The sequence below is a fragment of the Carettochelys insculpta genome, chromosome 3 (assembly GCF_033958435.1).
Source record: "Carettochelys insculpta isolate YL-2023 chromosome 3, ASM3395843v1, whole genome shotgun sequence".
NCBI lineage: Eukaryota > Metazoa > Chordata > Testudines > Carettochelyidae > Carettochelys > Carettochelys insculpta.
The window spans coordinates 96,116,925-96,135,747 of NC_134139.1; the positions used below are offsets into that span (position 1 = coordinate 96,116,925).

Consider the following 18,823-nt stretch of genomic DNA (forward strand, 5'->3'; position numbering starts at 1 on the left):
ACTATATGTAGGCTTGAGAAGACAGAATTAAAATCTACTGGGCGTGTAGATAAACATGGATATTGCCTTTGTTTCTATGCACTTCCCAGTCTTTCCCTCCCAAGCATCAGCTCTGCCAGCAGCATGCTTTAAGTAACTGGCTACCAGAGCAGCAATAATTTAAAAGGGTATTTTTTTGAACCCAGCTGTAACATGTTCAAAGTCAGCACATAAGCAGCATCTACACCTTACCTTGCCACAAAAATCCTTTTATTTTCCCCAATGTAAACAGTCTAATACACAAATCATGCAGAACAATTGAAGGCGGTTTTAGAGTGGTACAACTTGTCAACTATCCTCTCCTCCGTAAGAAAAGGGTCTCTTACAAGACAGACCACCATGACTGCCACTTGCTTCTGTTAATACTATGCAATTTAAAGGCTCTATCTATATAACTCAGGTTACTGCCTCTCTCTTCCCTCCTTTACACATTTCTAAGGGAAGAACCCTAGAGGATACGTTTTCCAAGTTTAAGCTCTGGAACACTAATCAGGTCTGTCCACACTCCTTCCATCCATCTTTTTTTTTTTTTTTTTTTTTAAATTCTCAGTAACTACCTTCTCTCTCCCTCCTGTTCAACACCATCTACTAAACCTGATGCAAGGCACTGAGGAGCCTATACATGCCAACATGACCACACTGGATAGATTCTGATGCCACATCCACACTAAGCAAGTTCTTTTGGAATAATCAGGCCCTTTTTAGAAAGAACACACAGAGCGTCCACACACAAAACGTGCTCTTTTGATCTGAAATGAAAAGAACATGGCTCTTCTTCTGGAAGCCCTCTTCTGCCCCTGGATCAGGAAGAGCACCTTCTTTCGAAAGCTTCTCTCAAAAAAAGCACACGTAGATGCCCTGCGCGCCCTTTTTTTTTTTTTTTGAAAGAGCAGTCTTCATACTGCTAGATTTTTTTGATCCCTGGCCCATTCATCAAAAGATGAGCAGCTGTGTGGATGTTTTCTGTCAAAAGAGTGGATCGATCTTTTGATCCACTTCTTTGCATGTGGACACACACTTTCGAAAGATGATCTTTCAGAAGACCCTCTTTCAAAAGATCGCTGAAGTGTAGATGCCATAAGCATGACATTTTTATTCTCAGCACCAGAGTTCTAGCATTGCATACCGTGCGCGTTTTCTGGTCACCCTTTTTCCACACATGCATAGAGTAGAATGAGCAGATAAAAGGAGTAAAGATAGGTAAGGAGAGGCAAGGTGGTATCATTAATTCTAGATTTAAGAAAAACTAAAATAATTGTACTTTTTGAGGTTATATTTGATAACTTTTTATTCAGACGGGCTACAGAACAGGAAGAATAGGGACAATGAAGGTCAGAATAGCTAGAATTGTTCTGGGAAACTTGCACCATTAACTGCCTACCTTAGTTCATCCCTTTCATGAACACTACATTCACGACAAAATCTGTCATTATTAGCTCTCCTGAATTCTAACGTCAGTAGTGATAAGGCCCAGTAGATGAGCCACTGAACACGGACTTTGGAAACCTGGGTACTCATTCCTGGTCCTGACCAGATTTTTTCCCTGCTCAGCTGTAAGGCTTGTCATGCTGCCTCTTTTCTCATCTTCCATGGTAAAGCACAGAAAGAATCTGGGAGGAACAGCACTCTGAGTGAGATGAAGGAGCAGAAGCCAGGATGTACTTCAGATATTCTACTCAGCTGTTACTTTGCAAAAACTGCCAGCCTGCTACAAGTTTGACCCTCCTCTACAATGCCAAGTAGGGATTTTAAGTACTGTACAACCAGAATTTTTAAGTGGTTTGTTGAAAGATCCTAGACTGACTGCTCTATAACAAAATCTCCTATATTCAAAACAAGGACAGCACAAATAAATTTACTACATTCTTTCCAACCGATCTCCAGCTGTGCCTCAACCCTGACCTAGCTGAACCTCATTTAGGGGCAAGAGTGCTTTCCCCATGTCCCTGGCTCCATTAATAAGGCGAACAAGGTTAGCATCTGCGCTAATGAAAGGGGGAGTTGTGACATCAACACTGAGCTGACATCATCTCATTCCACACAAACTATGGAACAGCCTTGAGACAGTCTGGCTTTGTTAACTTCAGCTGTACTTGAACTGGTGACCAGGAGGTAAAGGACATGAATTCATAATCCCCATATCATCCAACCCCACAACTTCCAACATTCACAACAGAAAAAAAAAAAAAAAAAAGGAAAAAACCTCTGAAACTATCAGCTACTTCTGTAGTTTTTTAGAAAAAGGAAATGCCTGGCTATAATGAATCAGAGAACTGTGCCAAAGTTTGACTCACCGATTATTTAGAAAAATATTAGATTAAAAAAATGACAGAAGGAAACTTTATAAAGTTTAAGAAAACAAGTTGTTCATTCAAAGACATAAGTATCTGAATACTGGGATTCAACTGGCTGACTTATCAGACAAGCATTCTGGAAAGATTTACATCAAATTATTATGTTTACTCATTATTTGATTTTCTTTACTGATTACTACAATGCCATGTGCAGTCTAGTGCATGGAGAAAGGAATAGAGACATAACCCACACCTTTTTTCCCCACCTCTTCCTTGGTCTCACTGAATAACTTCTCTTTGTACGCGAGATGGGAAAAGTAATTTGCCTACCAGAATGCGATGATGTTCAGCTGTTTCAAAAGTATTTTGAGAATTTTCGATAAGACACTCTGAAAGGGCATATTATTAGTTGATTCTTTTCAGGTAGGGGCTAACAAACAGACCTCCTAGCACACCCAGCCCCAAAATAATCTCCTTCCCATATCCTACAACGAGCTCACTTCACCCAGAAAGCGGCTCTAGAAACACTTGAGTTCTGCCACGCTATTAAAGCACTGCAATCAGGACTTCTCTGAAATTGAAGGGGTTGCACAAAGTACAACTTCCCCTTCATTGCTTCAGCTCTGCCTTCCTCCCTACCTATTCTTGTCTCACGTGCCACTGCTTAGGCAACATAGTGTCCCAGGCATTCTGACATCCATCACCAGACAAAACAACAGAGACTGGTATATGCCTAGGCAGCGGTACTTAGAGGGGCAAGGTGGGAGAGGGCCTCGGCTCCTGCTCCCAGCAGCGGTGGGACCAAAGGTGAAAGGGGAGGGGCTTAAGGAAAACAGCTCTGTCCCTCCTGCACTGCCTCTGAGCAGAGCAGCAGCACAGCACTGTTTCATTTCAAAAGGGCCTAGAGCTGCAGCCGCCACCACTGTTCCTTCAGCAGCAGCAGCGGCCAAAACTTCTGGCCCCTTTGAAATGCCAAGCCTGAAAGTAACTGCCACCTTTGCCCCCTCCCCCTCACTTCCCGTCAGTGGGCCTGTGCGTGGGGCATTCGTGAAAGACCATAAATTGACAAGTTAATGAAATCAGAGTTGAGTGTCTACCTTCTACATTTTAGATTACACTCATCACTTTAATAAAGACCTATAAAATGAAAGCTAGAAGAGATCTATTAGGTCCAGCAAAACCTTCCCTCAGGTGGTACAAGATTTTCCCTGTAGGATATTTTCCTACTGCTTTGTCCAGTCTTAAGTGACCCAAGCTCTGGGGCTTCCCCCAACTACCCATGTGGGTGTGCTCAACAGACAAGTAAATCTCAAGGATATGTAGTACTTATTCAACTTATGCAGGGCCTTTATTTCGGCTCAATACTACTAGTTATAACATTTTCATACCATCACACTATCCATCTCCAAAATGTTATGGACATAAAGATTATTATATCTCCAGGTTAGCAAAACAAAGCATATTTAATCTAAGTTCCATGTTAACTGAATTCCATTTGTTCACTTCTTTCTGGTACTGTGGTGCCCAAAAATTAAGAGGATACTTCATGTGTAATCTCAAAAACAAACAAACAAAAGAAATTATACTAACATAGACCACCACCTCTCCAACTCAGTGACTAACCTGCATGCACAGGCATCCTCAAATCATACTGGACATTTTTCTTGCCACATTAAACAACAGAGACATATCTAATTTGCAGCATATGTTCTCGTCAGGTCTTACTCAATGATTTCCACCTCAAATAGCTCGGATTCAGGTTAATATTCCTAGACGTTTCAGACCCGTGTTGTACGAGCCTCTGAGACATAGGAAGGGGAGGTGAGAAAATAGGGAGTCATCCTTGGGAACTTGGAGCCTCCAGCAAGACCAAAGGTGCAAGAAACCAAGCAACTAATAGTAGAGTAACACTAAGTGGTATATGCAGACAGGTGCACAGGGCAGTTGGGCAAGGAGAAATCCATGAAGCACGTGCACAGAGAAAAGCCAAGAAGAAGAGAGTCAGCAGGAGAGCAGAGAGAAAACAGATGAAAGAATAAGAGTCAATGACGACAGCATGGTTTCTTTTTCAAAAAGAACAAAAACATTTCCTGCATTACAAACACATTGAATACAATTAACACATGCCTCATACTGATTTCAAAGAATTACTGTAGGTTTCTCTTTAAAAATTTATTTTTGATTTAGAATAAAAATTCCTCAGATACACAAGTCCTGAGCATCTTACCCACTACGTGCAGCAAAATAAACTTAGCAATGAAAGAACAGGTTGAACCTCTCTAGTCCGGCACTCTCTGAACTGGCATAATTTTAATTATAAGGATGTTCATTTATCATGGATGTGGCAAAGTTTCCTGCAGTCCCATAGATTGTTTACAGACACCAGTCCTGGCTCTCAGAGTTCTGTGCTGTAATTTAGCTGTAATTTATTCCCTAAATGGCCTCTAAAGAGCCCAGTAAGCAGTGAAAGTGTTGGTAATGCTGCCAAACAATATTGACCTCCTGGAGTTCAGCACATTCTCTAGCTTGGCATCAGTCAGGCCTCAAGGGTGTCAGATTAGAGAGCTTCAACCTAAAATACAAATCAACTATTGTAACTCTCATAGATTTTATGCAGATGAAAGGAGAGATGGCCAGAGAATCTCTTTATTAAATTTAAGAACTTTCATTCTAGGGCTACACTGTAAGTTCTTTTAGATTTTAGAAAAAAATATCACTGAAATTGACAAGAAACCAATACTTATATCATGAGCATACCAATAAAAAAATCAAATAGTGTTCGGTCCGTTTGGTCTGGGAGAGTTGGCATCCCTATCAAAGGAATTATTTTTGACAACACAGAAAAATGGAACAGAGAACTCACTTCTTTACTCTGAATTTTGGGTTGGGTGGGAGAAAGCTTAGTTGAGCCAAGACAGTTTCACCCCACCTGACTCTGCAGAAGCCCTTCTTTATGTCTCAGTACGTACCTACCTTTATATGGAAAGGACAATGGGCAGAATTCTGAAGATGCACCACACACTTTCTGATCTCCCTTCGAACCTACAAGGAGTTCTCCATGCTGTAACAGCATTACATTATTACAGATTTAATACAGCCTGCAGTTTAAGTGGAAGGTGGAAAAGGACTCCTAGTGCAAATGGGGGCCATGGCACCACAGCTCATGAGGAAAAAGGGAACAGAGAGTAGAGTGGAATATGCCTTCTGATTACAGTAAACTCTGTTTTATCTGGTATTTGTTCAACCAGAACTCACAAATAACCAGCATAAATACAATGCTCTTGCTGAGCACTTGCCTTGCCTCCCTGAAAGCTGACGGAGGGGGTCCCAGCCCCAAGGGAACCCTGGCCTTGGCTGAGTCCCCAGGGCTGGAGCTGCTGGTGGAACTCTGAACCCCTCCCAGCTCCCAGTTCCCCCAGCACCCCCAGCTCCCAGAGCTGGAGCTGCCAGCAGAGCTTTGCTCCCTGCTGGCTCTCTGCCCTGGGTTCTCCTGGGGTTCCTCCAGCCCTGGCTAGGTCCCTGATGCTGGAACAGCCAGGGCTGTCCCACACCCTAGCAAAGTTCCCCAAGCCCCAGCCAGCTCCCCTGGGTTGGAGCTGCTAGCAGGGCTCTGCAACCCAGCTGCCTCTCAGGGGGTCCACCCACCACTCAGCTGGTGTTTCAGCAGCTGGGGCTGCCGGCAGGGCTCTGCACCCCAGCCTGCTCCTACCTGTGGAGCCAGCACGGTTCCCTGCCTTCCCACCGGGGTTCTCTGTTTACCGGAATATTTTAACATCTGGCAACCTCCCAATCCTGGGGTTGCCGGATATGAAAGTACATAGTCCCAACACACTGTAGCATCACTTCCTTAAGATTACTGCACTTACAAAACTTCTCCAGCAACAAAACTAACCTTAAAGAAAAGACAGTGGCAAAGACTTAATATAGTAGACCCCTGACTTATGCAGAGGTTGCATTCTTGACAACCTCTTTGTAAGTTGAATTTTTGCATAACTCAGGAGCCAGAAAACTAACCAGCACAGCAGCGCTGGTCAGTTTCCAGTCTCCTATAAGCGCAGGGAGCTGGGAGTCAGGATCCAGCTCCCTGCCACTCAGAGAAGACAGGGAACTGACCAGGGCTGGTGTCAGTCAGTTTCCTTGCTCCCTGCCCCTGGGGGAGCTGGGCGGGCAGAGAGCTGCAGAGCGGCTTCATCTTGCATTTAACTCGCATTATTGCAAATTAAGCGCAACTCGAAATTGTGCATTTTGAGGGTTTACTGTAACTACAGACCAAAAAATTGCAATCAAAAACAGAAGTTCAATTAAAGAGAAAAATTGATGGCTCTCTTTTTTCTCTTCTCAGAGAGTGAAATAATAATTATTTTGTTGACATGGTCACCCTTTTCCCCAAAGTTTCAAGAACACAATCTCCGTGGAAGGAGCGTTCCTTGTTTTACAAATAAATTTACAAAACAGAAGTTTTATATGAAATAAAACAAAGTATGCCCTCTGATACACAATTGGAGATTAACAAACCATTCAATACGCCAGATGCAAAAAGGCTCTTTTAGAATATCATCAAAATGTACTCTTGGCCCCAAGTTGTTATGGTTAGAACTGTATAGCCAAAAGTAATAGTCAAGATTTAAAAAGAGGTCTTTCCCTCTCCATTAGAAATTAAAATCACTGATAACTGCCCTCATTATTTCATCGCTCTTTTTCCTATTAAAACGTGTGTGAAAATGATAAATATAAAGTTATAAATATATCACTCAATCTTCATTTTAAGCTTTATTCTTACAAATGGGACACTTTTGAATGATAAGCAAGTAATTTATGCATAGAAAACAACATTCCTATGCAGCCTTTAAAAAAAAAAAAGGCTATTTGAGATGAAGTAATTTGTTTCCCCCCGCCCCCCAAAAACTCATCTCAAAGTTGAGAGGTAGGAAAAATTAATTGAACTCCAGAAATATTCCAGTTAACTAAAACTATCATTTTCTCAATACAAAACCATGCCCAAAGGAGCTGAAAGTAAACTAGGAAAAATAGCAGGTACAGATTTTTGACTTTGATATGGATCATGTTTTTTTCCAGAATAGAGTGCTAAAGATTTTAGATTTTCAGATTCTACAAAACACAACAATTAATCAGAGGGGTAGTTGTGTTACTCTTTATCCATGAAAACAAGAATGTGGCAGCTGGGAGTGGGCCATATCCACCATGAGACTACATCTACACTGCCCCTCCCTTTTCAAAGGGGCATATAAATGCAGCAGATCAAAAACGCTAATGAGGGGCTGATATGAATATTCGGCACCTTATTTGCATAATGGTGGCCACTCACGATGTTGAAAATGCTGCTTTCTAAATGCAAAATAGCCATGTAGACAAAGTTCCTTTGAAAGGAAGCAACGCTTTCGAAAGCGCACTTCTTGCTAATTTTTTCAGGGCTAGTGTATTTATACCTGCTTCTGCAATTTCCACTCCATGCATCTGACCAAGTGGGGTTTTGCCTTCAAAAATCTGGTGCCAAAGGTAAGAGCAACTGTTGTTACACCAAGTAATGAATGGGTTTAGGATAAGCTTTGTGATAAAACCTTAAAATCGTTTAAAAATCTAAGCACTTAAAGCCTCCAGCAAGATGCCATCTATTCTATTCCGTGTGAACAATGTTCTTGAAATATAAAAGAACACTTTAAACTGTTCAAATTGTTATCTGAACTACTTACTAGAATTAACTTTTCTACAAAGTTGGTTCAATTAAACTCACAAACAAGCAAACCACACACAGGCCTATATCTGCATTTAGTAGTGTGAGAATTACACAAAATTATTTTGTGTGTACCTAAGAGATTCTTACTGCCATATTCGTTTTTAAAATTTTTCTTTAAAAAAGCACTTTGAAAAGTGGGATTTTATTATGTATCATTTTTCTGCTTCAGTGTGAGACCAAAGCAAGTAAACAAGCACATACCACCTGCCTCCTGAGGCGAGACCCAGAGCAACGGGAGGGCCTCAGTCCTGCTCGGCCCCCATATACCACACATTGCCAACAGGGAGAGTGGCCTAGACAGAACGTGGCTTGCCCCTGAGGCAATGGGGTGGTTTTTGGGGCCAGAGTTGGCCACAGGGGCAGGGAAGACGGAGGGCTGCAGATGGTCCCAGAAGAGGATGAGAAACCAAGTCCTGAGAGCTACCAGAAAGCAGCATCCTGAGGAAGACACTTTGGTGCTGGAAACAATGAGGGTCCAAAACAAGAGGGTTGCAACACCAGACAATGGAGCAGAGCAATGACAGGCAAAATATCAGCCAGAAGGGGATGCCCAGAAGAGGATCGAGATAACTCCCAGTGCAGCCAGCAAGAGACTCCATGGCAGTGAGCCACATCCTGTCACACCATGACTGAAGACTCTGAATTGCTCTCCAAAGTCTGAGAGGAATAAGGTGTGAAGCACACTTTCAGAAGTTCCAAAAGAGCAACACTCCAATGCAGAAACTACAAACCTCCAGTAAAGAAAATAAACCTTCTGCCAATGGCATCAGAGTCATGGTGATGAAAATGAGCACACGTTGCTCTGCCCTGCTTTGGATCATTCTCAAGAAGAACCTGTAATAAGCATGGATGCATGCACTCTGGAATGGTGTTGAAGCATGAAGGGCCATTTGAATCTTTAGGGAATCTGGCACATAAATATCTGTGATGCCGGCTACAACAGTGCCATGCAAATACCTGTTCTTATTTTCAGGAGGTATGCGAACAAGAAGCAGGCAGCATTATCTCCTGCAAATACAAACTAACTTGTCTGAATGACTGACTGGACAAGAAATAGAAGTGAGTGATGTGTAAGCTCTAAAGTTTTATGCCACTTGTGGGCAGACTCTGGCCCACTGGGATTCTATGTGTGGCTCACAAGACATTTGGTTTACCTTTGCCTGTGCACGAGGTTGCCAGAGTCTGCTGGTTCTCATCTGCATAGATTCCCCCCGCCCCATTGGTATTACAAAAGTAAAATGCCCTTAAAGAAGAGCACGTGAAGTGAGGTGTGCACTGATTGCACACAATGTCGTGAGCGCCATGCCCTCCTTCTGCCCGCAGCTGAAGTGCGAGTATGGTTCAATGAGCACACCCCACAAATTCTAGGTATACAAATGCAGCTATTACACTATCCTGGAGACCATCTTGGCTACCAGGATTTTGCAGCCCACCGAGATGAAGGAAGACCACTTGTGACCCACTCACCAGCCTAGGTTGCCCCTCACTCTTTTATACTGTTTGGTTTTGGTTTTATACTGTTTTGGTTGTGCCTTTTTTTTTTTTTTTTTTTTTTTTTTTTACATGTAATTCCATATTTCTAAGTTCAACAATCATGATAAGAAAATTGCACTACAGTATTTGTATTAGGTGAATTGAAAGATATTTTTACAGTGCAAATATTTGAAAGAACATAAATCTGACCACTGGGTGCTTTGTATTCAGTGTTTTAATTGAAACCAGTATATTTGAAAATAAAAAAAAATCCAAAATATTTAAACACAAATCTATTAATCTTTATAATCACACAGTTGTGATTAGTCTTTTTAATTGCTTGACAGACCTATTTTAAAAACTTATGGTGGAATGAAAAGTGTGAGAAAGAGAGAACTCAGTATTTGTTAAAATGAGCTACATTGACCAGCCAGGATTTAAGTATTTCATTTAACCAGCCACAGGAAGGCTCACAGAACAGGCAGCCTCCATACGCAACCATGTCCTTGGTCTTTCCCTTGAGACTCCCAACAAAAATGCCAAATAACGCCAACAGAGAGAGCGATTCCAGTAACATGGTAAAAATTTGCTTACTACAAACAATACTGAGCCCAAAAGAATACTCATTTCATATTGGTCACTAAATAGTTAATCCTATGGTAATAACAACCACTCGAAACTGTCAAGGTAGATACGATATTTCACATGCACTAGGAACATTCTGCAGGCGATGTGAACATTCTTCAGGCAAACATCTGCAAAGAGGAATACTTATCACAAAAATACTGCAGCTGCAAGGAAAAATAGCCCCTATACTGTCCCCCAAACCCAGAGGACTAACCAGGATTTAGGAGATCCCATTGTCAGGAGATCCGAGACACCTGCATTCAGGAATGCCAGGTGATACTCTCTAATCTTGAAAGTCCCCTTCTCCTTCTTGTCTATGGCAATATGGCAAAATCAGAACTATACTGTCCCACAGCTGCATCAGAGCTGTCAAGTCACAAGTCATGATTCACAGCTTTTTTACTTCAGTTTTTATTCCCGTGGGCTTACACTGACATAAAACTGGATTCACACTGTGGGCAATCATACCTAGAAAGCAAAACAGTAGTTAACGTTCCACATTTTTCTCCTTTGAGTTGATCTAAATATGAGGTTAACATGGGAGGAAACAAAATGTTTAAGCACAGCTCCACATCCAACACACCCTGCCCATTTTTTCCACATAGATTTGCACATATTTTGCAGACAAACTAAGCTGGCAATACAAAGAGGAACTATCACATGTAGATACTTTCTCCCTCTCAAAGGCATCACAGCTTTTTTCCAAATGTATTTTCTCTTCTTTATGGACTGTTCAATAAGGGAAAGGAGAGGCAAAATGCCCAAAAGTGGTAGGAAATTTTGTCCCTAAAAAAGCTTAATGGTCACTGGCAAACTAAATATGTTTAAATAGGCAGATGAATACTATATCCCGATATTAAAAAAAAAAAAAGCCACCCACCCAGAGCCTTTTGGCAAACCTAGGACCATACCCAGTCCTCCCAACATACACCAGCATGCTACTTGTTCAGTCTCACTTTCAATTTCTAGTGGACTCTATCACTTCCAAACATTCTTGCAGAACCAGAGGAAAAGCCTGCCCATGAGCTCCCCCCAGAGTAGTGTAATCAGATCATCACCAAAACAATAACACTTGCTATGCAAAATGCTGTCAAACACAAATAAAAAGCATAGAGAAACCCATGTCCATCTTCTATTATTTTTCTGTTCTAGTAGCTTTCATGTTTCATGCAATAACAACTGGCATAACATTTTCAGATAGGAAGTGTAGTTTGAAAATTGTGTCCTTTTACCTTGATCGTGCATTTGAGTGTGCTCATTGATATCAACAAGAGCACAGAATGAATTGTTGGCATGCCGACCTGCACAATCAGGTCTTTTAGTGACTTTAAAACATGGGATGCAACACTCTTCAGTTTTAGTCAGGTCACTTCTGTTCTAATTTGTTTTCAAAGTACAATGTGTTAGCGTTCTCATCAACCTTTTATTTTAAAGTAAACATGATTCACCTGCAAGCAAATCAACAGCTCCTTCTACCATGCTTAGTTTATTTGAATTATTCCTGACTTATTTAATGAGGGGCAACGAAGTAGGGCGACCATCCATCCCATTTTTGGCGGAACAGCCCCGTAGCTCGGGCACAAGAAAGGCATTGCAAGTTATTTTAACAAAGGGGTTAATTGTCCCTTATTCGGCCTGCTGCTGGCCCGAGAGCACGTACTCATGCTCACCTGCCACACCAAAGGGAACCAGAAGAGGGCCCTGCAGAGGGAGAGGTATGTTGGTTCATGGGGCGTGGTGGCTGCCTCCTCCTTCCCAGCTCCCCAAGGCTCAAGGAAGCCGGAAGCCCAGGCACTTGGCTCTGGCAGGGTAGGGAGAGGTTCCCGGGGACAGGGCACCCTGGCCACTTTCTGCAGCCCTGCGCCATCCAGCAGCCCCACCAGCTGCTCAGGGCTCAGGAAGACCAGCGCCCAGCCCAATGTGGTGCAAGGGCCACACACTGCCTGGGGGTCCCTGAAGTCAGGACATGGCACTTGTTCCCTGACAGGACCGGAGCCTTTCCCGCAGGCGCAGCTGCATGATGCGACATGCCCAGCCTGCCCCGCACGTGGGCAGCCCCCAGCCCTGCCCTGGGCTCAGTGTCCCGCTGAGCTGCCAAGCTCCAAGAGGCCAGGGGTGGTGCCCGGACCCCCAAAGCCCACAAGCTGTGTGGCAGAGGCAGAAGCAGTGGAGCTCCAGGGCCAGGCCGATGGGGCTGAGGAGGGGCACAGGGCTCTCCTCCAGGCTCTGATGGGTCTGCGAAGATACCGATGTGCTCCCTCGCCCCCGCTGTGGAATAACTCTGACCAGGTAGGGCGGCACTGCCATGAGCTTCCTGGGAGCAATGACATGCCCCTGCCCCGCCTGTGCATTCTGGGCACCCTGCGAGGTCCAGCCCCTGGATCGTGCAGCGAGCACTCCTCACCTGGCAGGGGTCCCTTGGCTTCTCCCAGCCCCCAGGGAGCACCTGCCTGCAGCCCCCTCCCTGCTGCATTCCAGCCACCCTGCATGGCAGCCCCCTGCCTGCCCCCACCCCCTCAATCCATGTGTCCAAGCTGGTTGGACAGAAGGAGAACCACCCCCCACCCTCAATAGCTCTCTGTCCTGTATTTGGGATAGGGAGATATGGTCACCCTACAACAAAGAAATAGGCAACACACAAGAGAATCACCTATGGTAAAAACTAATGCATTTGTTGTACTTCATTCCTCACAAAATATTTGAGATACAGACATCTGCAAATTTCAAAAATGCTTAAATAAACGTGGCAATTTAATGGCCAAACTAGGAAGGAATATTACAATAAAGAACAAAAGAAGGTTTGAACCTAAAATCGTAAACTTCAGAAACAGACAAATCAATTCTGCAATGAATAAACAGGATATTAAATGTTATTCACATACCTGTTCATTCCTGTCTCCTCTACAGTGTAAGACTTAATTCTCAGTATTTCTATACTATAGAGATGAAAATATGACCCGTTGTGCTTGAATGTCTACATTTTGTATCCCAAGGGCAATAACTGTAGTTTTCACTTGAAATTCCAAGTTCTAATCTAAATTAGTAGTGAAGATGTAGGTTTATAAGTTCTTTTTCTGTACAGTTTTAAAATGCACAGTAAAACACTATCACAGGCCTTAATTTTGTTTCAGGCTTTAGAAATTGTCTTTGATGAACTCCCCTCTACCTAGCTTTGTTCAAAGCTCTATTTTCTTGGCAAGTTCATTCCAATCATCCTTTTCCCTACTCTCTGTTTTTTACACACATACTCGCAGTTATTAACAAGACAATTGCCCGCTCTTCCCTCCTCACCAGTAGCATGAGCATAAACTGAGCCTCATTTCCCCCTTTTTTTTTTTTTTTAAACCACTACATCACTGCTTCTAACCCAAACTCAGCATATAAAATCCTGCACATTTACCTCCCAAGTTCTCCCCAGCACTTGTCTTGGGCCACTTATCATGAGTTTCAAATACACCATTCTTCTGGAGAACCAACCTTTTGCAAATCAGGGAGACAGAGGGTTAGCCTCACCCCCTGTGATTTGGGTCACATTCTTTGCAAGGAGCATTCAGCTTCAATGAACACTATTAATGACTAGTGATTAGGCAGGTCTAGGGCAGCGTTTCCCAAACTTAAAACTTTCATGTACCCTTTTTGGCATTTCAACCTCATCGGCAAACCTGCTCTCCCAGTGCTTATCTCCTGATTTTTAGTAATTTATCTTCTGCCCTGTACCGTTTGAAATCCTGTAACTGGTGGTACAGGTACCACACTTGGGGAAACACGGGTCCAGAGGATTGTGCAGTCTTTTAAACCTAATGACATCCACAATCAAGACGCTCTCCAGAAAGGAGCCTCTCTTTTAAAAAGAAAGAGAGACCTTTGCAGGCCCCAACGGGAACTAACCTAAGGTAAGCTAGTACCAGAGAGGTAGCTGTGTTGGTCTGTACTCTAACAAAACAAACCAGCAGTCCCATACCACTTTAAAGACCAACAAAATAACGTATTAGGTGATGAGCTTTCCTGGGGCAGATCCGCTCCAGATCAATCGCATTCCCAGTCCAGACTGACAGCTACACAGCACAGAGGTCCAAAAACACGAAATAAAAGCTGACAAATCAGAGGCATGGAACTGAAGTGGGGAGGGGGAGAGATGCTAAGTGCCCTGCCTGAGCTCACCCACAGGCAGGGAAGGGAGGCGGTGGGAAAGCCAGGCCTGGCTCAGTACCATGCCGCACGGCACTGGACCCCGCTAGACTTTCCAATGGGGGCCAACGTCTGAGCCGCCGGGGCTCTGGCGAGCTGGGGCCACGGCTGGCGCAACGCGTGCGCTGGGTCCCTGGCGCCTGGCTCAGCCCGGGCTCGGCAGTGCCCCGCGATGCTGCTCCGGCCGGCCGGACACCCCCCTGCGGAGGGGAGGGGAAGGGAGGGATGCGCGTCCAGGCAGCAGGAGCCGCAACAAGTCCTCAGGGAGCGGGGCGGAGGCGGCCAGACGCGCGAGCTGCGCAGCCAGAGCAGGCGTCCCCCCGCCCTTACCTAGGTAGTGCCGCAGGTCCAGCAGAAAGTGCGGGGGGCCGCCGTTGAGCTGGTAGAGGAGGGAGCCCAGGCAGAAGAGCAGCAGGGCGGCCATGCAGCAGCCGTAGTCGCGGAGCGAGGGGAAAGGCAGCAGCGAGAGGGGCCGCCTCCTCCTCCAGCCCCCTCCCTGGCCGGGGCCCCCGCCGGCTGAAGGGGCCACATGCGGCCGGGGCCCCGGGCAGCCCCTGCTGCTGGGCTGCTGCTTCTTCATCGCCCCCGGTCACACAGCCCGCCGCCGGGGACAGCGCCTCCTCCATCCGCCCGCCGGGGAAAGTTCGCGGCAGCTCAGGAGAGCGGCTCCCTCCCCAGGGCGGGCTGCCGCGAGCCCAGCTAGGCGGAGGCGGCGGCGGTCACCATCCTACTGCCTCCCTCCCGCGGGCTTCTCTCCTCCTCCTCCGCGCCGCTGCCGCCGCTCTCCCGCGCCCTCTCCCCGCGGTGTCGGGTTACAGCCCGTGCGCCGCGGGCTGCCACCTCCAACTCGCAGCAAAGTTGGCCGCGCGCGCCCCCGCCGCCGGCTGCTGTTCTCGCCTCCTTCCGCCCCCAACCGCGCCGGGGTGCGGGGTGGGCTGCTGCTTCCCCTGCAGCGACCCCTGCGGGCTCTGCCGCGCACTCAGGGGTGGGGCCAGGCCCGGGCAAGCCCGTTGCAAGGAAGGTCTTAGCACGGGCAGGGCCCCCAACCCAGCAGCTGGTTGCTGCAGCCCCGATCCGCCCTTGCCGTGTCCCAAGCCCTATTGCTTCGCACACCCTTTGGGGCCCGGTTTGCAGCCTGACTTCCTTGCCTGCTCCAGGGGCCTGTGCTTCCAAACTCTCTCCCCGGGACATCGTGAGCCAGGCCAAGTGCTACTTCAGTTCCAAATTTGCAAGGGCTGAAAAGTTTTGTGATTTGGGTTCTGTAAAGGGGAAGCAGAAAGCTGAACCAACAGCCGCTGTGTTTTCGTTTTTCTGCCCTTTGGTGACCACCTCTCACCTGGTCTGATTTGACCTAGCTAATAGAACCAGACTTCTCTTCCCTCTCTGGGGGAAGTGTTGGTTAAGATAATTAGAAGGCCTGACTGAGGATAGTACACAAAGATACAGCAGTCCACCTTCTCCCTTCAGGGAAAAAAACTGATTTTCAGACCTGGTTTACACTGAAAAGTTTCACCCGTAGAACTATTTTGGTTAGGGGCGAGATTTTTTAACTGATGTAGTTATATTATATTAGTGCAAAGATAATTTATAATTAGTCCTGCTGCACACGTATACCTATATCATTCTACTTTAGAGTATCTTTTTACCACCAGAACTGCATCCCCCCTCTGAGGGGTGAATGTCTTCACAAGAAAGTAATACACTAAGTACTGCTTTAATCATTGTTGTTAAATGGGTACAAGCCCTCATAACATGAGTCTGTAACTTGAATTGAAATTTCCTATTCATAAAGGGTAGTATCCTGCAAACAATTAAGCATGTGATTAATTTTATTCAAATAAGTGCCTATATTTAAGCAACTACCAGGAACAGTATTAAGCCAATAGTACAGACAAGTTTCAAGTATTTTTACAAGATTTTCAGCACAGGTGAAAAAAACATCCCAACCTTGTCCACACAGTAGTACTGCAACCACAAATATACTAAAATTATGAGTTAGCATCCTCCAAAAATCATGAGATCAGATAAATAAGAACTTTTGCTTTTGTTCTGTAATTTCTATTAGTCAAATTTTCTGAAACAAGGATGACCAGAAACTTACTTTTTTAAAAAGACTGAAAAACAGATTGTCACATAATTCCATTGCTCAAGATGCAGTGGCTTTATGAGAAACCTTCCATTAGTACATACATATTTGTTACCACAAGTACAGCTACGATGTGGATGACAGCTGCTAAAAGCAGGACACTAACTATTCTAGTGTTTTATCTTTTTTGTACAAAATGGTTTAAGATTAATAGAAAAATACATTTAGAGTGTTATTTTGTATTACTAATGAGAAACTTACATGCACTTATATTGAAAACTTGAGAACAATGTGGCTTTGAGAAGATAAACAGCCTCTCTCAGGTAAACCAATACATCTTTATTTTTCTAGCTGCAACAAATGTCTTTGATCACTAAAAACACAGATGTATCTCCAGGAAGAGATTAAAGAGAGACTGTTCAGTGGATGAGAGTGTTCTTTCCTAAACTGTAAGAAGCAACAGGTTAAAAAATGAACTTGGGCAGACAAAAGATAAATCTATTAAAACATAAAAATAAGTATTGTAGGTGTATGTATTAACTAAAATTATTTTACACACAAACTTTTAAAAAATTCTCTATATCATGCTGTCTGTTTAAACCCCATGCAAATCTGACCTGCATCTTGAGATGAGGGGATAGTAGTATTCCAATTCTGTGGATAGAAAATTAAGACACAGAAAGGTTAAGGTTTAAAAAAAAATGGCCATGGATTTCAGATGTCGAATCTGAGATGCCCAGGGACTGATTTTTCAGAGTACTTAGCATGATATGATATGTCCACAGGTGCTGGAGAACTCAGGGTTTGGTGGGTAGGAAAGGATGCTGCAGCACCCACTAGTATGAAGTGTTTTTTATTCTATACAGGGTTTACAGTTCAGTTCATTGGCTCTCAGCATACCCCACTGTACAAATTGTTCCAGCACCCCTGGGTATGCCACTATATATAAGCAAAGTACAGGCAGAGATAGAAGCAATTTCTTCATTAAACTACCTTAAGCAGCACCCTGTCCTTTCTCCTCTTCCAGTCTGTGCCTCATTCATTATAGCAATGAAGGGTCCTGTGGCACCTTATAGACTAACAGAAAAGTTTTGAGCATGAGCTTTCGTGAGCACAGACTCACTTCATCAGATGCTGGACCAGCATCTGATGAAGTGAGTCTGTGCTCACGAAAGCTCATGCTCAAAACTTTTCTGTTAGCCTTTAAGGTGCCACAGGACCCTTCGTTGCTGTTACAGATCCAGACTACCCCTCCGATACTTGACATCATTCATTACAGTTATTCCCACTTTGCAACAAATGACACGGAAGTGCTACAGATGGCTTTCACTGCACAGAGCATTCCTTTCCTGTACACTGATCTTAGCCAGGGTTTTGTGCAGGCCTGCCAATAGTGGGAGAGGGCTGGCAAAGAGGGCACCTGCCCCGGAGCCATGTAAACAAGGAAAAACTAAATCAAGTAGTCTATTTCTCTACTCCCTTTATTGCAGTTACCTTTGTCCTGTAACATGGTCTGCTCCCTGAGAACATAGCTAGTGTCCCACCCTCTCTCAGAAGTGTGGTGCAGAAAAGAAGAGAGAGACACAAGATGTGTTCAAAATAGATAAATATTGTAGGAGGGGTTAGTTACACAAATGGGGATGAAAGGGGAAACATAAATAAATACAAACCCAAGTAAAACTCAGCAAACAGTGACTGCAACAAGCAGCTTGAAGCTCTGGTCCAAGATACTGCTCCCTTGGCAACAAGAATATCAACAAAATCATATTATGTATATCTCCGACTGACAGTCAGGAGCCTTCGATGGATGGTCAGGTCATGGTGTATGGGTGGGACAAAGACCTTCTACTCTTGGGCTCAACAACGGCCACTGGGGAGGAACACTGGACCTCAGCTGTGAGATAACTCCTGCTGCAGAATCTGGAGCTGTGAGAGATGGGTGACCAGGAACACCAGATGGCAGGTAGGCAGATGGTAATGATGGATGATATCACAGCTTTCCTGTCCTTGATCTGGAAACTGCAAAACCCAACCACACACGGCTGACTCCTGAATGGACAGCTCTGTGGTCATGTCACCCAGTTTCTTGCATAGAGCAAGCTGCAGGAGAATGCTGAGGTGGTGACAGTTACAAGTCAGTTTAACTGGTTTGAACCTTTTTTCCATGCCAGACTTGTGGCACTTTATTTTTCCTCACCATTAAGAGCAAAATGGAGTCCTGTGACAAATGCCATGTTTATTGCACCTTTTACGATACGGAGTTGAGCAATCATTAGTTGCTATGAAGGAAACAAAGTTATGTAGGGACTTTCAGTCATAAATATGTAAGACTCCCAATAGTTGAGCAATTTAAAGGGGGCC

General features: G+C 44.5%; 1 protein-coding gene across 1 annotated transcript in view; it reads right to left on the reverse strand.

The window, feature by feature from the left end:
• Positions 1-15,143, reverse strand: part of UST (uronyl 2-sulfotransferase) — a 250,940-nt gene extending 235,797 nt beyond the window's left edge. Inside the window, exon 1 of the mRNA XM_074990414.1 lies at positions 14,707-15,143. Within this exon, the coding sequence (XP_074846515.1) occupies positions 14,707-14,956 (250 nt within the window). The 5' untranslated portion in view covers positions 14,957-15,143. The remainder of the gene's footprint in view (positions 1-14,706) is intronic.
• Positions 15,144-18,823: the final 3,680 nt, after the last annotated feature.